This window comes from Hippopotamus amphibius, chromosome 13 (assembly GCF_030028045.1).
Source record: "Hippopotamus amphibius kiboko isolate mHipAmp2 chromosome 13, mHipAmp2.hap2, whole genome shotgun sequence".
NCBI lineage: Eukaryota > Metazoa > Chordata > Mammalia > Artiodactyla > Hippopotamidae > Hippopotamus > Hippopotamus amphibius.
The window spans coordinates 80,449,042-80,472,487 of NC_080198.1; the positions used below are offsets into that span (position 1 = coordinate 80,449,042).

At 37.4% G+C, this 23,446-nt stretch overlaps 1 protein-coding gene across 2 annotated transcripts in view; it reads left to right on the forward strand.

Moving 5' to 3' along the window:
* The window catches only part of LOC130834829 (bifunctional heparan sulfate N-deacetylase/N-sulfotransferase 4), a 231,384-nt gene that overhangs the window by 180,700 nt on the left and 27,238 nt on the right, over window positions 1–23,446 (forward strand). For both annotated transcript variants that reach the window (XM_057705743.1, XM_057705744.1), the window contains exon 6: window positions 8,115–8,297. In XM_057705743.1, coding sequence (XP_057561726.1) covers window positions 8,115–8,297 — 183 coding nt within the window. The remainder of the gene's footprint in view (window positions 1–8,114; window positions 8,298–23,446) is intronic.

The window sequence follows — 23,446 nt, forward strand, 5'->3', positions numbered from 1 at the left end:
AAATAAAATCTACCAGGTAATTAAATTGATAGAAGGAGAAAAAGCTGAAAATAGAAATTAGATGAACTTGTTGCCAAAGTCTCTGGCAGAACACTGGGTGTGAGAGAGCACTGATTCTGAATTCAGGTGCCCAACTTTGAGCACGGATTTGCTAGGATTCCCTCTGTAGTCTCAGAAAGATCATTTAAACGCTTTGATCTTCATTTCCTTTTTTCTAAATTTAGGATTTCTTAGTACCTAATCACTCAATACAACATAAAATCCCATAGCAAAGTTATTAAATAAACATTATGATTCAACAACATTATGTGTTAAAAAAGATCAATCATTGACCAGTCATTCAATAAATGATATGTTAAAAAAAAATAAAGTGGGGACTTCCCTGGTGGCGCAGTGCTTAAGAATCCACTTGCCAATGCAGGGGACACGGGTTCGAGCCCTGGTCCGGGAAGATCCCACATGCCTCAGAGCAACTAAGCCCGTGTGCCACGACTATTGAGCCTGTGCTCTAGAGCCCATGAGCCACAACTAGTGAGCCCACGAGCTGCAACTACTGAAGCCCACACGCCTAGAGCCCGTGCTCCACAGCAAGAGAAGCCACCTCGATGAGAACCCTGCACACAGCAACGAAGAGTAGCCACCACTCGCCACAACTAGAGAAAGCCTGCTCACAGTAACGAAGACCCAACGCAGCCCATAAATAAATACATTTAAATAAATAAATAAAGCAGTATATCTCAATAGTGAATTCCAACCTGATGATGGGTTTTAGTTTGAGTGACAGAGTAATATAATTATATTAGGTTTGGGCAAATATTCCTTACTTTTGGCATCTGAGACCATAGATGTATGCATATACCAACTTATTAGTTGCCCAGGGCCAAAGAGTAGTACTTGGGGTGGCTCTAATTATTTCACAACAGTTATGTCATGGGTGTTTAAATCTAGAAATATACCGACATACAAATTGGTAATGTTAAACATAGTCTGACTCGGTATCTCTTGTGTGGTTCCAGCCTATATTCAGAGCAAACAAAGACATAAAATTGCCTTTTATAGCAAAAATATGAGTACAATGCCAAAGCCCATTAGATGAGCCATAGGGATGTCTTCCCCTATATTCCATCTATCTTCACATTTTATGAGAACTAAAAGCCTAATCAATAATTTAACAAGCTAATGGACATATTTTTAAACACAATGGACTCTTTCTGAAAAGCAGCACACTGACAGTGCCACCCGAGGCAAAAAATGGAAACTAACTGCTAACATTTAATGTTTATCTTGAAAAGTTCTGTGCTGTGGCATGAGCACAGGGAAAGCTGCCTTAAAACGCAGTACATCTCTTCTTGCTCTGCAAAGCTGTTGTTTCTGTATCTGTTATAATAATGTGTTTTTCCTATGAACTAGGTATCCAACAACTCTGTAAATGGTTTCATTTTCAGAGGAGGCGCTGTAAGGCACAGAACTGAGATCCAAATATTTAATGTGTACTTTAAATAAGAATCTATGCTCTAAAAATTATCGTAAATTCCAATTTAAGAAACTATACTTGATATTCTTGTTATGGGTATTCACACCCATACAATTTACAGTGACATTGTTCTTGTCAGACAAATAGGAAAATCCAGAAAACTATTTCAGTATTGGCAGTCTGAAAAATATTTTAGCTCCATTTAGAGAGGGTTGATGCTTCATTTTCTGGATAAAATAAAACCTTTGTTCTCTACTTTATTTTTCCCTTTTTTCTTTAACCTTTCTACTTAGTAAGAGAGGCAAAGTAAAATGCTATACGAAACAGTTGTATGGCTTGCAACTAAAGACTCAGAAAAACAGCCACTTGCCCGCATTTACATAATGTGATACTATCCTGTTTGTCACTACAACAGGCAGTGTTTTTATCCACATTTAAAGATTATCCTTAGGGTCCCATTATTTTTATCCAGTTCCCTATTATCAAGATTTATACATCACTTTATTTAAAACCTCCTTTTTCCGTGGACTATAGATACATCATTAAGTGGATTTATTCCACAGGTAATGATCTTCCCAAATTGCATATTGCATGTGACACTGAGAAACATGGTTATATGTTTTTAATGAATAATTAGACTATGAGAGTGCCTTCAAGCTTGGTTTTTCATTTTTACAACAGACAGAAGGAAGAATTTAGATTTGTTTCATGTTCGGTTATTGGAGTTGAGAATGTTGGGAGTTGAGGGAGGGACATATGTAGCAGCGTCAATGACGGGGTGGGGGCAGCCCATTGGCCAGCTTGGTGACAGAAGCCCAACCTCAGTGACCCCTCTGGAAGGCCTGCTGCAAGTGGCCTACTGACATTAGCATTTGATATTTTATTCTTAAACTCATCCATTGACCACGATGCCATTGACCATCTTTATCATGTGAGAGGTAAAGCACTGCTGAGTCCATGCAGATCTGAGTCCATGCAGATCTCTGAGCTGCAATATTTCAAGGTACAATGGGTTTGCATCTGTAAACCATTTGCACCAATGTAACACAGTCATACCTTTTCTAGATCATGCTTTGGGGAGTATTGAGCAAGAGCAGTCTTGCTGTATCTTTAAGGAAATAACAATCAAAATAAATAAATAATAGCACAGGATAAGTGGAGGAACATACACTGCCATATAAAAAAATAATAGCAATATGTTACCTCCGTGAAAAATTATTTTCAGCTATTTCAAAAACATTTCTTTTGACTTCCCTTATTTATGCTTCAAACTGCATCCATTCTTTGTTATTATTATTTATTTATTTTATTTTTTTATTGGCTGCATTGGGTCTTCGTTGCTGTACGTGGGCTTTCTCTAGTTGCAGTGAGCAGGGGCTACTCCTCATTTCGGTGGCTTCTCCTGCTGCGGAACACAGGCTCTAGGCTCTCCGGCTTCAGTAGTTGTGATTCACAGGCTCTAGAGCACAGGCTCAGTAGTTGTGGTGCACGGGCTTAGTTGCTCCGCAGCATGTGGGATCTTCCTGGACCAGAGCTCGAACCCATGTCCCCTGTATTGGCAGGCAGATTCTTAACCACTGCGCCACCAGGGAAGTCCAAAACCGCATCCATTCTTAATTTGTCTTATTCTTCCTACATTCTCTGAATAGGTTTTGCTTTTTTTTTTCTTTTATAAACAAGCCATGTGGCCAGAAATACTAAAACTAAAATGTTCTGTCTGCACAATAGGTGCTTTTAGCAAGTCAGATATGCACACTGAAGCTGTGCTTGCAGAATTTTTCTTCTGAACGTGCAGTCAATTGACCATGTACCAGCACTAATTTATTTCTAACCAGTAAAGCATGTACACACACTGCCCTGTACACAGTGATTGCAACTGTTGTGACCAGGGTGCTCATCTTTTTTCTCAGCACAGGGACATTTGAATGCAGAAGAGCATGCCTCAGCGTAGAAGCACACATCTCCAGACTCTGCTTTCTTCATAGGTGGCTTTTCCATTTGCCCTGCATCAGTGTTTTGCTTCCTTCAGAAAGCAAGGCTTCTTCTCCTAAGGAGATTCTGGATAAATGACTTAGAATTAGTGGGCCACGAAATCTTTTAGAAGCATTATGGCAATACCCTCACAAAATAGTATGCATCTGCCCATGATATAAAAATAATTTTTACAGTATTTTTCAAGTACTATTTTTATTTACAATTTTGTCAGATTTTGGACACTTACAGTTCCATCTTAAAATAACAATGCTAGAGGGCAGGTGGCAGATTTCTAGGACTTTATTATACACATATTTCTTCAGGCATTCAGCCTACAGCCTGGTTTTTCATAATAATTTCAGTCCTGAGAAACTATAATTATCATGGGGAACAATACTTACACTGTCTTATTTTTTAATTACAGTAGTGACATGAGATAAAGGCATACTTATTGGGATCAAATGCATATTATTTTGTGGTGATTATAAAGAAGTTCTCATGACAATTGCAATTATATGGTCATCAACTACTGATACTGTGTTATGTTCTAAAATCTCTATAATTAAGTCCTACCAAGAGGGCACGTCCCATTTGGAGAAAAAAAGAAAAGGGGGGCTTAAGAGTGAGAGAGAGTTTGGCCAGTGTGAAAATCAGTGACATAGTTACCCTGAGCCTATTCAAATGATTCCACATGAATCTCAAGATCATTGTATCAACTAATATTTGAGGACTTTAAATTTTTATCTAAACAAGCTATGTGAAGAATATTCTTTCAAATAGCTTTTCTTTTTTTTTGACCTTTAGAATAAAAAGCTTTGAATACACCCCGTGGGGGCGGGGGGTGATGGAATGGAAATATGATTAAGAGTGGTACTGCCTTCAAAGATAAATTTGCAGTCTATCAGTAAAATTCTTTTCAAATACTACAATTCATTGTCATAAAAGTTTTCATGTAAGATTCCAAAAATAATTTATGTTTTGTCATTCCGATTTAAAAAAAAGAAGAAAAACTTTAAGTTGCCAAGATAATACTTACAATAGATTTTTCACTTTCTTTTATAGATAGATATTTTTTGTCTTTTTTTTTTTCAAAAAGGCCAAAGGAAAACAATGATGGATGTCAAACACTATACATAAAACTGTTTGGTTGAAGTTTTCGAGTATATCATGTGTCAGATTTGCCTAGGTTTTAAATTCTACCTTGCCATTGACTAGATGTGAGACTTGAACAAATTATTTAACTGTGCCTCAGTGTCTTCATCTGTAGAAGGGGACAATAACTGTACCTATCTTCAAAGATTGTTGTAAGGACTTAATCATTTCATACATGTAAAGGGCTTAGATTTATGCTTAGCACATAGTAAGTGTTATATACTTTTTAAGTGATATTTTAATGTAATTTAGGATATTAAGTGGAATAGGCCAAGTTCTCCCACTGTCCTCCCTACCTTCAGCCATGGTGAGGAATATATTTAATCATCTTAACGGATTCTCCTCAGAGGATCTTTTTCAGCATTCTAGTAAAGGGCATTCCATGAACCTGATACCTTTGAATTATACTACCTTACCAGAGTGTTGTTTTTTTATTTCTTATACAATCTAATGCTCTATTATTTTTTTCTTATAGTTTTATTGAGATGTAATTGACATACTGCAGTGTAGAAGTTTAAGGTGTACAGCACAATGATTTGACTTAACATACGTTATGAAATGATTACCACCATAAGTTTAGTGACCTTCCATCATCTTATATAGATACAAAATTAAAGAAATTAGAAAAGAAATATTCCCCCTCCCCCTGTCCCCCCACCGGCTCTGATAGCCACAAATCTGATCTCTTTTTTTATGAGTTTGTATCTTTGTTTATTTGTTTGTTTTTGATGCATAATTGGCTTACTACACTATGCTAGTTTCTGGTGCACAACATATTGATTCATTCTTTCTATACATTTTTAAATGACCACCATGATAAGTCTAGTTACCATCTATCACCATGCAAATATATTACATAGTTATTGAGTGTATTCCCCTCACTGTACATTACATACGCATGAGTCATTTACTTTGCAACTGGAAGGTTGTACCTCCTAATCTCCCTTACCTATTTCTCTTCTCCCCTTAGCCCACTCTGTTCTGGCAACCACCTGTTTGTTTTTTGTATCTATGACTCTCTGTTTCTGTTGGGTTATGTTTGTTCATTTGTTTTGGTCTTTAGATTCCACAGGTGAGTGAAATCATATAGTATTTGCCTTTCTCTGTCTGACTTATTTTACTTAGCATAATACCTTCTAGGTCTATGCATATCATAAATGGCAAATTTTCATTCTTTTTGTAGCTAAGTAATATTCCCTTGTGTGTGTGTGTGTGTGAGCACGCACGTGTGTGTGTACCACATCTTCTTTATCTGTTCATCTATTGATGGGCACTTAGGTTGCTTCCATATCTTGGCTATAGTAAATAGTGCTGCAATAAACATAGGAATGCATATATCTTTTCTGGCTAATGTTTTCATTTTCTTCTGATAAATACCCAAGAGTAGAATTGCTGGATTGTATGGTTGTTCCATTTTCAATTTTTTGAGGAATCTCTATACTGTTTTTCACAGCAGCTGCACCAATTTACCTTCTCAGCAATAGTGCATGAGGGTTCCCTTTTCTCTGCATCCTCTCCAACACTTGTTATTTGCTGTCTTTTTTATAATAGTCATTCTGACAGGTCTGAGATGATATCTTATTGTGGTTTTGATTTGCATTTCTCTGATGATGATGTTAAGCATCTTTGCATGTGTGTTTTGGCTATCTGTATATCTTCTTTGGAAAAATATCTATTCAGATCCTCTGCCCATTTTTTAATTGGGTTGTTTGGGCACTTTGGATGTTGAGTTGTGTGAGTCTTCATGTATTTTGGATAGTAACCCAATAATGTTCTATTATTTTTAAGACAAAAAGTGTCCTCTCGGGGCATTCATAGTTACCCAGTGACATGTTAGGTCTTGGGAACAAGAGTTCTGCAGTGTATAACGTTTACTGCATGGCTAACAGGTTGCAATGACATGATATTGGAATGAAAACCCATTTTTATTTCCAAAATAGCCCAAATAACCCAAGAAACATAAACCCTTAAGAAAAAGTCAGTGAGCAACCACATAAAAATTAGCCATGTTACACTCGCCTTTCCTTCTATATACTGACCTGTGCATGTTATTTTTCTGGTTAATTTCACATGTTATATTGGTTTTAATATTATTAATTGTAACATTATATTACTCTTACTTTTCTAATAAAGTTAATAAAATAATGATATTAATTGTTCTGAAATATCTATATATCGAAATAATAAGTAAAAAATGACTTTTTAAAATACTTTTAAGTGTATATGAAACTGAGAAGCCAGTATAAGTATTGTCTATGGTAGAAAATGATGAACTCCCTTTTTATGAGTTGCATTAGTAATTTCTGAAATTTAGATCAAGATTATGCAGGTTCTCCTTTATTTAGTATTTTCTCCATTTCAACTGCAATCCTTGATGGATTGTATATTAGATTATATATAATCACATTCATATTTTTTGCTGCTCTTTCAAGAGCAATCAATCTGGATTTTACTTTTTCCTAGTCTCTGATCCACAGCAATACAATACCAAAGTGCTCTGATACGTTTAGAGTTAATATTGGGGTAGGAAAAATTGTAAAAGAATTATTGAGTATGGAAGAGTGTTTGACTAAATGCAATCAGTTTCTGTGCAAACATGAACAGTTTCTTTATTCCAGTAAAAATTCCTCATTAGACCACCAAAAAACAAGTTTTCTTGAGTTTGATTTCATTTTAACCTGTATACCTATCTATACCAAAAAAGCTCTGGAACAATTTTTTAATTTTATAACTGGTCTAATTCTGCTTCTTCCCTAGGTTGGAAGTTTTTAGATTATTGAATTTGACAGTGTTGATTTCACAATGGCGGAAACTGATATGTAAAGTAATACTATCCTTCTAATGAGCAATGAGGGGATGCCAATTCCAATTTCAATTTTTATTTTAAGAGTGAATTTAAGAGTGACTTTGAAATAGAAATCAAATGTGTGGCTTTCTATCCGTATTAGTCTTTGCAAGCTGCCATGATAAGACACCACAGACTGGGTGATTTAAACAACAGCCATTTATTTTCTTACAGTTCTGGAGGCTAGAAGTCCATGATGGAGGTGCCAGAAAATTCAGTTTCTGGTGAGACCTCTCTTCCTGACTTAAAGACAGCCACCTTCTCTTGTTCCTGACTGGCCTCTTTTCTGTGCATTGCAGGCGGGAGGGATAGAGAGAGAAAGAGACAAATAGAGAAAGGGAGAGAGAGAGAGAGAGAGAGAGAGAGAGAGAGAATGCACTGTGGTATCTCTTTTCTTATAAGGGCACCAGACCTATGAGATTAGGGTCCCACCCTTATGACTTCATTTAACTCTCTAAAGAACCTTTCTTTGAATACAGTCACATTGGGAGTTGCAGTTTCAGCATATGAATGTGGGGGGTGGGTACTCAATTCAGTCCATACGCCACCTAAAATGATAATTGAACTTTTCATGAAATTCAGTGTTTAGGTGAGGTACTTGCTAGAGCTTCTATGCCACTTTTGAGCATAGGCATATGATATTAATGGTCATTTTTATCTATTTTGCAGATCAGCATTTTCATGACCCATTTGTCAAACTATGGGAACGATCGCCTAGGGTTGTATACCTTTGTGAACTTGGCCAACTTCGTGCAGAGCTGGACCAACCTGAAATTGCAAACTCTGCCTCCAGTGCAACTAGCTCACAAGTACTTTGAACTCTTCCCTGAGCAAAAAGACCCTCTCTGGCAGGTAACACTGAATATTCTCTCCTGGGGTGAAAGAAAAGAAACTAGCAATTTGTGAGTGCCGAGTTTGTGTTAGGAACTCTGCTGGAGATGCTAAAACTGGCATTTAATACAAACTTCTTTTTTATCCAATAGTTTCATTCTCTTCAATAATATTTTTTATTTGTTTTGTGAATTAAGTGTTTGCATTTTGGATTTGTTTCTCTGGGATTTTGTTAGTTGGTCAGACAGTTTGGAATTTTTGCATCTAGAATGTTGTTTTATCGTTGATAAAGAGCCTATAACTAGACCCTCATATGTGTATGTATAACACAGATTAAAAAAAAAAAGGGAAAAGCAGTTTTTACTTCATGCTCATACAGATTCTATCTTTATATGTCTTCTAATCTTTCACTAGGATCAGATCTATTAATAAAGAAGGAATTGTCAGTTTTAGGATTGCTTTTATGAATAATTCAACTTTATGGGGGAGCCACTGAACCTCAGTGCATGAAAATGTAAACTAGCTGCTTCTTACCATTTATCTAGGAAAATGCTACCTTCCACTTTCTTGGTTCTTTGTGCATCAGATTACATTGACCCACACGATCAATAAGCTGGCTGCAGAGAGCAGATCAGATGGTCTCCTGCTAAGTAGTCAGTAGAGGAGTAGCATCCTCATTAATGAGAAATCACTGCGAAACAGACTTTTTATCATCCTCTCTCCCTCTCCTGCATTTCTCTTTATTCCATAATTCATGTTACATACCCCCTGTATCTACATGGTCCAGAATTCATCCACCATATGTTTATTTAGTATATACTATGTATAAGGCAAGGCCAGTTGCTCTAGAGAATGCGAAGAAGAAAAAATGCAATATTTTCCCTCAAAGTCAGTGGAACATTTTCTTGTTATTCTTATTCACTGTTATATATTTCAAAATGGGTTTTAAATCTGCTACAGTAAGTCATACTTTATTCTGATGATTTATTCAGCAGCTTGACCAGCTATATGTTTGGTGTATATGTTAAGTAGATGGATAAGTAAAGACATAGTTCTTATAGTGTATGTAGTCACACCATGTACATGTTGAACTTCATAACGGCAAAGCTTGTGTTCCGTAAGTGGTAATTACTCAGAAGGGCTCACATACTTATAAAATTGATAAATCATTGATAGTAAATCAATTCTTTTCTTACACATATTTATAAGATAACTATAATTCATGGTTCAGTAACAATAAAAAGTAGGCAACTTAAAGGTGGTAGACAGATGATCTAAAAAATGAGTCAGTGGCTCCAAGCTCTACTCTTTCTTTTCCTTCAGAGAAAAAAAAATGCTTTTTTTAATGAAGACTTTGTGTATTTTAATATTGTCTTTTTTAAAAATAAAGAATTATATTTGTTGATATTCTTGGTATCAGTGACACTGTTCATTTTTTTAGGGAATGAGTAGAATCAAAGACACACCAGCTCCAATAAGATTTGGTCAATATGATGACTTTTATTTTTTATTAATTTTTATTGGAGTATAGTTGCTTTACAATGTTGTGTTAGTTTCCTGTTGTACAGCAAAGTGAATCAGTCATACATATACATATATCCACTCTTTTTTAGATTTCCTTCCCATTTAGGTCACCACAGAGCACTGAGTAAAGGTCTCTGTGTTATACAGTAGGCTCTTATTATGATGTTTTTAAATATGATGATTGAATATTTGTTAAATATGAAATACTGTGCTAGTTGATTGGGGGTATAAATGAAAATTAGAATGAGAAAGTAGAATTATTCCTTAGAGAACTATGTCACTTTGGAAGATATAAGAACATATACATATACAAATAAAACATTTGCGAGTGTGACTATTTTAATTTTTTTTTTATTATTATTTTATTTTATTTTTTTGGGGGGTACACCAGGTTCAATCAACTGTTTTTATGCACATATCCCCATATTCCCTCCCTTCCTTGACGCCCCCCCCTCGATTCCCCCCCACCCTCCCTGCCCCAGTCCTCTAAGGCATCTTCCATCCTATTTTAATTTTGAATAGCATCACAGAAGTAGATTTCTAGGGAGTTCTTAATAAATGATATAATTAATGAGAAAAGGCTTCAGAGAGTTCACAAATTTATGTTATTGTTGCCACCATTTGTATGTCTATTATCAAACATAGCTTACTATAAGAGTATTTAAATAATACTCAAGAGTAAATGTTTACTAAAAGACTTCTGTTTTATCACGTGAATTGTTATTCTTTATATGGTTTCTTTTGACTGAAAAATAAAGTTGCAAACATTTCCCATTAACTAAAGTGCCATATATTCGTAAATATATTTAAGAAAGAAAACAAGGAAGAGAAAGCAGAATAGCAGTTAAGTTGAAGTGGGAATTTTTCACATACCTGAGATTTTGAGAACAGAGGCAAATCTGATAAACTTTGTCAGTCATAAATGGTATCAGAAAACTGCAAATGATCAAGATAAAATGCATGACACTTTTGAGTTCCTTTCCCTGGTGATTTTCTCTTCTCACATTCGTATTTATAACAGCAAATGAAACAGCTATAAGCATTATCATTGTGTCCTTTATACAACATGAATTTAATTTTACAAAAAAAACATATAAGCATAACCAACACTAATTAAATGTTTTATAGTCCATTCATCACAACCCTATGGAGTTAGGGATCCATTAATATTATGTGTCTCTGCCATTGCTATACATTCTCTAAACTAAATGTCCTAGGTACTTTACTGCATTTATAAGCAGGCCTTTTTATTTAGTGCATTTTACTTTTAAAAAGTAAGTCAACTGCTATTTTTCCTTAGGTTTTCAATTCACACTTTTTTATTACCACAAATACAAAGAAAATGTGCAAAATGATAATCTCAACATCTATTCAATTTCCTTTGGTTCCTTATGTAAATTTTCATTAGCACCAACTACCATATATGTGAAAACTGCTTTGTCACCTAATTAAAAAGTGCGATATGAATATCTGTCAATGGACAGCACGGTAAGTACAATGCAAAATGTGTGTGCTCCCTTCACTGAAGTGGATTCTTTCAAACTGTTTAATATGAGAATATGTGCTGAGGACACACACAGAACTCTATCCCTAGAGTATATCCTCCTCAGTGTAGTCCCTGGTGTGTAAGATTCTGAAAATTATACTCATGGGTTTCTATTATTTCATGTCCCATTTTGTTTGGGTAGAATAATCACTACAAAGCATAAAAGAATAAGATTTCCTCATTTTTTTTTATTTTTTTTACTTTATACTCTCATTATAGAAACCAAAACCACAACATGGAGGCCGCTGGGAGGTCAGATTCTTGCACATTCACTAATCGATGCTTTTAAGCTCTCAAGCTGTCAGGTTAGCTCAGTCTCAGTCTTCAGTCAGTCACTCTAGAGTCTCACTATCAATAAACATGCCAAGTGTGATGTGGATTCCTGCTTGCCGGTGTGACCAAGGGAATGCTCAAAGAGCTGCTGTTTCTCTCTTTCCAGGCCTGTGTCTCCAGGATTAAAGAAGTAGGGAAGTAAAGCCACGGTGTGCTGATCTTAGGGAGTTAGCACCTGAGTTGATTCCAGCTGTAAAATCATCCAGCTCCTGCTTAGAAATGATGAGATTTAAATGTCTGTCACAAATACATCACAAGGTCCAGTGACATACACACTGTAGATTCTATTAGTTTGTGTCTACTGAAGGAATGCTGGTACAGAGCCTTACAGATTGTAAGAGTAGGAGAGGTTAGGGACATCTAGCCCAACTTACTCATTGTAGACATCTAAAGAGGTGAAATGTCTTGTTCTAAGTCACTTGGCTTATTAGGGACAAGTCAGGACTAAAGCTCAAGTTGCCTTATTCCTAATTCAATTTAGTCCCAACCACACCAAGATGGAAGTTTTACATTTAGAAAAATAAATCTATTCCTTCCACCGACTGTCTGTGTAGAATGAAATATCAGGAATACCTTGTGACTTCAGATGGATCTGATGAGGTACTCAGTGTGAATTTATGTGACCTATGCTTTTGAAGTACGTACATAATAAAAAGTCTTTGCTTTCATGGAGTTTACAAACCATAATAGCTCCTGATTATGTGAAAAAAATGACATCATAAATTCATCTTCATGTTTTTTCCTCTCTTTTCCACTCTGTACCTTACTTATGACTCTATTATTGCACTCACCAAATGGTAGTGCAGACACTTATGCTTGTCATAAAGCAGTTCGTGCAAACCTTAAAGGGTGGGACTGTGTTTATTCGTTCATGTTTGTAACCTAGAACCTAGCATAGAACCATAGCCACAGTCATTAAAATCTCACAGAAGGATAAGCAAAGGCAGAGGGGTGTGTGTGCACAAAGAACAAAAACAGTGGCACACTGGTTTCTTGGAGAAGAGTAGGGGTGTGATAGGACATGACCTTGAGGAGCACATACGAGCTAGTCAGGAAAGCTTTGAGAACTACCGGAGTAATTTGGGCTTCATAGGCAACAAGGAGCAACTATCTGTGGGTTCTGAAGATAAGAGTGAAATAATTTTTTTTAAGTGTTGGCCAAAAAAAGATTATACCAGAAGCTTTTCTTTTTTTTCATGACGGGTAGAAACTGGGAGGAGCTGAGGTTAGGATAATGATGTAGCTATGAGAGAGGGAAGCCCTGAATAGTTTCACTGCTACGGAAAAAAATGAGACCTTCGAAGAAAAAGTGTTGGGAATTGTTTGTGGGTGAGATGCTGAGATTAAAGAAACTCTGATATCTAAGTAATTACCCCCACAGCTGGGGAGATAAGAGCTCTATAATTTCATATTCTTCACTCCCATGTATTCATCTTTCAGCTTTTCCAGTGAAATAGCCAGCACGGTTTTTATCACTTCACAGACCCAGAGCACAGGCACATCATCACCTGACATATTTTTCCTAATCACCGTGTGGATTTATGTGTTACAATGACACATTTCTCTTCTTAACTCAGAATAGTATTTAAACCTTTCAGGAATGTGTCCCAAATACTCAGGTCATTCCTCACGATTTTAGTTCCTTAATTTACAATGAAGCACTTCACTGTTTTGATTACACAAAGCTGTCAGACATTCTGACATCCAGAAATGGTGACATAAGTCATGGATTTACCTTTTCCAGTCAATCAGTTGCAAATATGATCTTGTCAGGTGTCAAATCTCCACACAAGTAACTTACTGAGGTTTCATCATGGAAAAGCTACTTGCGGATAGCTCATAAAATAAAATAAAATAAAATAAAATAAAATAAAATAAAATAAAATAAAATAAAATAAAATAAAATAAAATAAAATAAAATAAAATAAAAAATAAAATAATAAACTGTTATAATAGTTTCATACTTTATGAATCAGAATCATCATAAAATAACTATATTTTGAACCCCTAATCCAAGTATAACTATCAAAAACTGATTTTTTTGTGTGTGCCCTACAGAAATGTCTAACTTTAATGTCATACTATGAGTGAATACGTTATATGAGACCAACCTATTAATAAGATATTAATTTAAAATTAATAATAATTTTAAACTACATTTAAAAATGTAGTTTCTTTTATTAAGTTGGTTATCCAGAATCCCTGACAGGATATTCATAAAACCATAAATAATAATATTAGGTATTGTATGCAAAAGTGTGCAGTCATCTGTCTGAAAATACTGAGAGCCACAGAGTAGACTTGTCACCTTCTCCTAAGGTCAGTTTTACTTTTGAGAATATTTCATGGGAAAATACAAATAGTATAAATTTATTGAAATAAAGATGGTGTAATATGGTGAAGAATGCATAGATATTTAGGATAAATCAGAAGTAGTTTGTGCTTAAAGCAGCTCGTTGCGCAGTCACCTCAGACCCACACAGGAACCACAGACCCCTTTTACCACTCACAGCCCGGAGGTTGGCCTTTATGCGCCTCTGTAAATCAGAGTATTCTGGTAGAAAAGTTTGAGTAAGAATCAGCCTATTAAGTATTACAGGAGGTCTGTGGAGAAAGCATTCATTATGGATCAGTGCACTGAGAAAGGAAAGGCTTTTCCAAGTTGCTGATGTACTCTCTGGCTTGCACGATGTGCAGGTAGAGTCGAGTCTTTGCAAAGATGGTGTGTGTCTCAGAGTTTCTCCATAAGGATTTGCTGATTGAAGCATTGAGAATACACATCCCTAACCTGTTAAAATTCCTCATTAGTGTATGTGGATTGTATTAGGCTTAAATGACATTGGGAGACAAAAAATTGAGTCACCAGCTTGTACAATGCAGATTTGGAAAAGGATTTTGTTTAAAGACATGTACATGGTAAAACTTAATAAGCAGAAGAAAATTTAAAACAACTCAACCAGATAGGAGGAAGCAGAAGAATTTAAAAAGAAAAAGAAAAACACCTTCTCTTTTAAACAGTGAGGTCAGAATGGCAGAAGGAAAGCATAAGGGAATGGAGAGAAAACCAATAACCTAGAAATGTTTATAATTAACAAAATAATCCTTCTACCATGATCACTGGGTGTTTTTTTTAATAAATTACTTAATTAACTAATTAATTTACTTATTTTATTGACTGTGTTGGGTCTTCATTGCTGCACACAGGCTTTCTCTAGTTGCAGCGAGTGGGGCTACTCTTCATTGTGGTGCGCGGGCTTCTCATTGTGGTGGCCTATCTTGTTGCAGAGCATGGGCTCTAGGCATGTGGGCTTCAGTAGCTGTGGCACATGGGCTCAGTAGTTGTGGCTCACAGGCTCTAGAGCACAGGCTCAATAGTTGTGGTGCACGGGCTTAGTTGCTCCACAGCATGTGCTATCTTTCAGGGGCAGGGATCAAACCCGTGTCCCCTGCATTGGCAGGCAGATTCTTAGCCACTGCACCACCTAGGAGGTCCCACACTGGGCATTTTTAATGTCTCGACTATCAAGGTCTAGAGATCGTCTAGTTATCTGGAAAAGGCATATGACTTGAGAGGGGATAGTCAGTCTAACTGATAATTCCATGTTGTCCTTGTCAGGGAAGGATGTGGAGAAGCAGTGAGCAGACCAGATTGTTAGTAGAGAAAAGGCAGGTAGATTGGAATAACCAGATCTCATAGGAGCCAAAGTTATTTTCACATATTGTATAAAAATATGAACTTCAGGATAAGATCAGTAGTGTGATTTTTTTACAGTATGTGTTTTTAGCCTGATTGTGAATTTGAAATTTTTACTTAATTGAGAGGGAAAATCTGAGTACTCATACCCTTCTAAGTAACATGATTTCATCAGAATTTACTGCCCTTTTTAAGTCTGGTTCATAACCTCAGGGAATCTCCTGTCCACTTTGCTTATGTCTACTTAAAGGTAAATCTGCCTCACCTCATCATATATTCCATGTACAAAAACCACCTGTATCCCCTTAACCCGTGTGAGAGCTAGTTACATGCATTTTCACTACACTGGCACTGTTATCATATACACTGCCTAAAGCAGTTGTAGTTGAGTAGTTTTTCAAAGTTTCAATATATCTATAATGCTAGATACTGAAAACAGTAAATTACTGTGTATAACAGTTTCAGATATGTGGGGAACAATCAAATAGGGATATAATTGCTTTGTAATTTTCTGACCTTTAGAATTAAAACAATAATAATGGAACAAAGTAAGAAAGTACATGCAAATGCATCCTTTTTCTTTCAAAATCATTGCAGAATCCTCCCCACCCCACCCCCATACACACACGTGTGCACACACACACACACACACAATTTAACTGCAGAAACAACCCCAGCTTTGGATTTCAAATCTGAAACTAATGTGCTGTGTCACCTTCAGCAAGACCTAAATAAAACACCTTGCATCTCAGCTTCCTCAGCTATAAAGAAGGGATAATAATATCTGCCTTGCCAGGTTGCTTTGAGGATTAGAAATAATCTATGTCAAGCAAGTGCCCGGAATATTGAAAGTGATCAACAAAAATTAGATATTATGTAAGCTGTTGTTCAGACAATATCAGGAAAGTCAGAGTGAGGAAAGTCTAAACAAACATTTTCAGAATATAAAATAAGAAATGATGTATAGTACCAACTGTTTAATAGATAGCCAGTGGGAAGTTGTTGTATAACAAAGGGAGTCCAACTCGAGGATGGAAGATGCCTTAGAGGACTGGGACGGGGAGGGTGTGGGGGACTCGAGTGGGGGGGAGTTGAGGGAGGGAGGGAGGGAATATGGGGATATGTGTATAAAAACAGATGATTGAACTTAGTGTACCCCCAAAAAAATAATAAATAAAAAAGAAAGTAAAAAAAATAAAATAAAAAAATAAAGTAGAATAAGAAACGCAAACATCCTGTTATTAAAGTTGTGATTAACAGATACAAGGGGAAACGTGCCAAGAAAAGACATGAAAGAAGACTTATGGGTATCTTGATAGCCCTTAAAATAGCCTAACATAGAAGGAGTGCAGTTATAAAGAAAGTCTGCCTAGATTGACATATACAAATGCCACCAAATATAAGATACCTACAGGAAAAACTAAAGTAATATAAATTTAATTGTTAATAATAAAAACATTTGGAACAGCAAGTATCGAAACATCTTAGCATCCAGGTAATTTTATTTGATAGTTTACTCCTATTAGCATAACTTCCTGAGACTGTACAACTAAAATAAGTGTCTTTGTCTACCAAAACAGGTGTTAATCCATGTTCTGTGTGTTAGAGTCAAAGGAAACTCTTTTCAAGTCTTACATCATCAATCTGCCTATTTCTGTGAAAGTGTTATTTCACCAGTTTTGTATGCAGAAATTTGAATGGCAAATTCAAATTCAGTACATGTGTGTTGCAATAAACAATAAAAGTGGTCTGGTTGAACCTGCAGAACCAAGAGAAGTTTCACAAAAGGCTTTGACTTTCAACAGTGGCACTGAGTAATCGATCAGTTTCCTCATCCACTTTGCTGAGCATAAAGAAACCATTTGAGCAAATGAACTGAACACCTACTCTGAGATTTGTTCTTTGTTGAGTTATATACGGGGAAACATTACGAATAGGAAATGGAAACGGCTTTCCTATTGCTTGCGAGTAATATCTAAAATACAGTTGAAAAGTAAACTTCTTTGCAAATGAAACAGTTAAATGATAATAGGAGGAAAATAATGTTTAAGATCCAAAGTGATGGTGCAAGTAAATAGCAAGACCTAGCTTCTGAGGCCACCATGAAGGACATCATTGGTGACTGTGAATGATTTTTTTGTGGGTGTTTGAGAAGTTACATATCTATACAGTTCATATCATGTTAGTTTTTAAACATATATCAAAATCTGCCTATGCTTATTACTGAATGTTTATGGTGCCTATCCTAAGGCAGTTAATCAATCATTCATTCCATAATTATCAAGCACCTCTTAGGTATTAGATTGTAGCAATCAAGAAGACAGAGGTCTTCTCTTCAGAGAACTTACATTCTAGTTGAATATAATTATTATAAATATAACTGTACTATCAGTATGCATATTATATACTATTGCTAGAAACATGTACTTGAATAATTTCAGGTCCTGAAATGCAGTGAAGAAAATACCACAGGATGCTATTATAGAAAGACAGGAACCAGAGGAAATGCTTTGGCTCCAGTAGTCAGAGAAGGCCTCTCGCGTGGGGCGATATTTGAGTTGAGCCCTGACTGATGACAAGTGCTAAAACAATGAACGGGATGAGTTGCAGCAGCCAAATAGCAAGAATATCCAGAAATAAACTGAATTTAGGATCACACAGAAGTATTTGGGTCATCTCGTAGGATAGCGTGTAGCTTCAAGTTTGCCTGAAGAAATTCCAAGTTATTTCCTTAGCAGGTAACTCATGCATCCCAAAAGTCTAGCCCGCTGGCTGTGAGGAGGGGCAGCCACTGACAAGGACCAGGAAGTCAGCTCTCAGAATGGATATCTGCAATAAACCAGTCCATCAGTAAGAGTAATCCCTTTCTGCTGCTCCAGTTGCCTTGCTAATCTGGACAAAGGGGAAAAAGAAAAGGTGAAGGTGGCGTTACAGAATTAATCACCTTCTTTTATAGAGCACAATTTAATCGTTTTAAATATATTAACTTATTTAATGTTCTCAATAACCATGCAAGGTAGATAATATCCATCATTATTTTTTTGATAAGAATATGACATCCAGAAAGTTTAGGCAAATTGCTTAAGTCACAGGCAATTCTCCCTCCTGAGCTCACACTCTTAGCAACAGAGCTATGCTGCCCCTCTGAAATAAATAGGAAAGGTTTATGGTCCATATTAGCTTCAATGAGAGTTTGACTCTCTGAATTGTGGGGGAAAAAATACGAGCATTGCACAGAAATGTAAATAATTCAAGGATTCAGGTGCAGATATATCTATAGCAGTGAATACAGTAGAACTGAGGCTTTAGGTTGATGTTGGCAGTTGTTAATTCAGAGCAGTGCTACTGAAAGTGTGGTCCATGAACTGGCTTGAATTATTTGTTGCTGATTCGCCATGAGACAAGACGTTTGTGCCAACATATAAACAATCTATACCACTAAGCAGCTGGTTGCTTCATCCAGAATCATCTTTTTTTCCTGTAGCAGGATGTTCTGGTCAAAGCATGCAGTACAGTAATTCACATTCTGACATAAGTTTTTTTTATCTTCTCGCAGACAAATGTTTTGAAACACATTGAGTGAGAGTATAGGCAATGTTGCTATAATGATAACATTCCAAAAATAAAGTGACTAAATAAAGTAGACATGTATTTCTCGCTCATACAACTGTCTAAAAATGGGCACGCAGTCTACAAGAGTTAGACAGCTCTGTTCCACACGGTTATCCAGGGCCCCAGGTTGGCAGTTGTTCAACATATATATGGTTTCCACCTCTGAGTCCAAGGCACATGCTGCAGTTGTAGCCATTTTACAGCTGGCAGTAAGTAGGAAAGGGAAAACCTAGGGAGAGTGACTTTATCCTTAAGAAGATACTTTACAGCATTTTGGCACACTTTCCTTAAACTGAAATGATTCATATGAAGAAAGCTAAATTCAAGAGAGACTGTGAAATATAGTCCCTAGCTGGGAACCCAGAGACTTAAACAAAAGGATGTTCTGTTACTGAAGGAAGAAAAGCAGACAAGATAGTTTAGCCTTCTGTGCTATAGTGAAAATTATGTTTAGAGAGTTAAGCTGAAACTAGACTATGGAGGAGTTGAGATTGAATACTGAATAAAATGATTGCAGATAATAGAGACACCAGTAAAAATAAAATACAATTTCAGTTATTATGTAAAATGAGAAATATTGAGTTTATTGGTTTGTAATTACCTCCTTTTATCACAGTTTCTACAGATGAATTCATCAAGAAATCCAAGATGTATAGCCTGACCTTTCACAAGGCAAATTCTCATATAATACATACATAACTGGTCTTTTTATATTGCATTCCACTCCTGTTCCAACGGAAGATGGTGATGGAAAATGCCTTGGTATCAATTCTGAGATAGGGATCTGGTTCAATAATTTATTGAGGAAACACCTTCAGGAAAAGCTTATAAGGGAAAATGTAGAACAGGAAAAAGCAGACCACAGATGTGGTCTTAGGAAAACTCTGGAGCCTTGACTGGATCTGCAGGGAGAGAGCTAATTACACAAATTTTCTCACCTTGAAGCAAGCTGGTCAGGGTTTTACACCCCTGTATCAGTCAGTCATTGGACATGGGCCACCTCTGGAAAGTTGGGTGGGGATGCACAGCTTCCTGTAGCATAGCTCCTATTGGCCAAGGGCAATACTCAACCTCCCCAGCTGGGGGCAGAAGTGGGATGGGAATGGGGATAAGGCCTTACATTGGCCAGAATGGGGATAAGGTGTTGCACTTCCTCTTCCTTCAATGGAGGAAAGAGCACTCAGCCCCCCTCCTCACCCGCATCCATACCTTGTACCACATAGCTGTATTTGCTTCTCATGTTGTACTCACTCACCCAGGCACAATTTTTCCACGATTGTGAACATAATTCCTCACATAGGGGAAACCTATAAGAGGAAGATCATTAGAAGAAACTGCAACCACATTGCTGCCGTTGGTTCCACAGCTGAAACCAATGCACAATTTCTCCAACCTGTATCCCCTGTTCTGGATTTCCCCCACCTGTGGTTAGGACTTCTGCTGATCTAGATGGCTGGCCTTGTGGGTCAGGTACAGTCTCAGGACCAACAGCAATAGCAACACTAATTCTTTTCTTGTAAGTTTCCCTAGCAATTATGATAGAGGAAGGCTATGCCTGGATAAGGATAATTTGTGGAGCAAGGAGTGCACTGTGGTAGCTCTGATCTGGTGTCTAGCCCAGCCCTAATCAGGCTGTGGTGCCTGTGCCTTCTCAATTATAGTTAAAATTGGGCACAGAAGTATCAGCAGGTAACCTAGTGGATTAATGGCGTGCCAAAGATATTTCTCCCTGTATAATAACTGTTCTACTTCTCATGATGATCAGAGTCAATTGCCCCGATCAGGATGGTAACTCATTTCCATGCCTGCTGGTCTACTGGCACAAGGAGTCCAAAGTGAATGAGTGCAGGAAGCAAATTTTAGCGTGGTGATCCCCTTCCTGGGCCTCCTGGGGAAAGCATCCCTCCTCTGGGAACCAGAACTGTTAGACTCATAGACCTTAAAGTTGTGGAGATGGAAAGCACAAATTCTCTAATTAAGCCATTAGAAATGATGGTGAATGGGTCCACACCTACATCCACTCCTTAATTTGTGGACACAACCATACTACCTTTTGGAGACACAGCACCAACCAATAGCTGCTGATATAAAAAGTACAGTGTATCTCCAAGCTGGTACTTCAACTGCATCTTTCATGTGGTCTTTCACCACTCTATCAGGCCAGCAGCTCTGGATAGTGAGGTGTGATAGGACCAGTGACTCCCATGGGCATAATTCTACTTCTTTTGCCTGGAGTGATTCTCTTTACCTGAAGCAATATTATGTGAGATATCATGTCAGACATTCCATGAGGCCTTGCATAGTGATGATGGCCAAGGCTATGTGAGCAGAGAAGGCAAATTCATACTCTGACTATGTGTCAGCAGGGATCAGGATGAGTCACTGCTCTTTTCAGGATGGAAGTGTCCAACGTAATTAATTTTCTACTAAGTGGCAGGAGAGTCCTCTTTCTGGGACTCCAGAACTGGCCTCTGTTACTGACAGGTCAAGTATTCAGCAGCTGCTGTAACTAAGGGGAAGGAAGCCCGGGAATACCTTCCATCTTGCTACCATAGCACCTGCATTCATATGCCCATCACCTCAACACGAGGTTGGCTGAGGACAGAGGTTAGGTGACATATGGGAATGCTGGGAACTGGCTGAATCATCTGACCTCTTGGTTGTTCAGCACTTCTACGTTGGATTCTTTCAGGTGTACATTAACAGGTAATACAAAGATCATCACACTTTTTGGTCACTATCACAGGTCCATCCCCATGCCTCTTCCCTAGAACTTACTAGCCTTAATATTCCTTTCTTGTTCCTTAAGTTCTTTGTCTAACCCATTCATCACTACTTATTAGTCTGCTATATCCTTACCTTGGTCTGCTAGTCGATCCACAAAAATGTGGATGGCAAAAGACACTGTCCAGAACTGTGCCAACTGGACACTTTCCCTTAACCATTGGGTTTTAGGAACCTCCCTGAATGGGGATGTAGGACAGCAGCAGTCCACTTTAAGCTTCTACCAACATATTGTCCACCTATCCACAAACCAAGCTGCGGTTTCCCCCTCTTCATCAACAGATTATAGGGAACCTTCCTTGAAACTACAGGAATGAGCTGATATAGAGGCATCAGTGGAACAGTGACAGGTGACATGGGGTCTGGGCACTTGTTTGTAAAGTTTACTTGTAGACGTTGTACCTTCTTGAAGTCAGTTCCAGATGTACCACCCTATCTTGCAATGAATTACTATGGGTATACTTGAACTTACGACTTGGTTGGTCTGTCAATACTCAGCTTATGATGGCCAATTATGGCCACATGATCACTTTGAAAATCCATGACAAACAGTATCTCTTCCAGGGCCCAGCAGCATATTAGGAGCTACTGTTTGAACGGTCTGCTGCAGAATGGCACCCCTTACTGGAGAACCTTAGGGGTATACACTGTGATTCTCCTCTGGGACTTGATCAAAACTCTATTTGGCGTCCTTTTTACCATAGATGCCATGGTACCATGGGTCTGCCAGGATGTATGGCCCAAGCGGGAGGGCTGCTTGGACCTCAATCTTACCTCTTGCAGGGCTCTTTCTTCTTCTGGGTTCCACTCAAAACCAGCAGGTTTCTGCATTATCCAGTTGGTGACTCAGACCAGTATTTCCTAGGGCAAAAAAAAAAAAAAAAATGTGTCCAAAACCTAAAGAAGTCCATCCATCACTGTGCTTCTATCTTCGTAGTGGGAGTTGAAAAGTACAATAGTACAGCCTTTGCTTTGGAGGGCGTGTCCCAGCATGCTCCAGACCAGTGGTCCCCAACATTTATTGGCACCAGGGACCAGTTTTGTGGAAGACAATATTTCCACGCACGGGGTAGGGAGGATGGTTCAGGCAATAATGAGAGCGATGGGGAGCGAGGGGGAGCGGCATATGAAGCTTCTCTCACTCGCCGGTCACCTCCTGCTGTGCGGCCTGGTTCCTAACAGGCTGCACACCAATGGGGATTGGGGACCCCTGCTCCAGACCACTGGGCCTCAAAAAACTAGCAAAGGTGATAGGCTCCTGAAACTTGCTGCTTTAGTGAAAACATTCTTCAGAGGAATTTTGGGTGACATGATATTAGAGAAGATATGGCTAAAAACATGATTAAAGTACATAAATATGAACCATAAATGATTAGTGATCTTATGCCATTTTTACTAGTTCAATAATAGATGTAAAATTGTCATGGTTTTAATGGTCAACATATGTTTTTTAGAAAGAATTATATTTGATTTTTGAATATAATTATTAATTAGATTAAATTGAATTTTGAATATAATTATTAATTAGATTAACAATATAATAAAACCAATTTGTCAGTCAACAGATATTTCAAAAGTTGTATCACTTTCATTTAAGGGCCCCTTTAATTCTCAAAAGTGTCATGGATTGGACGATAAATTTCGATCACTCGAGTGGAATGGAGACAAGTGCAGGAG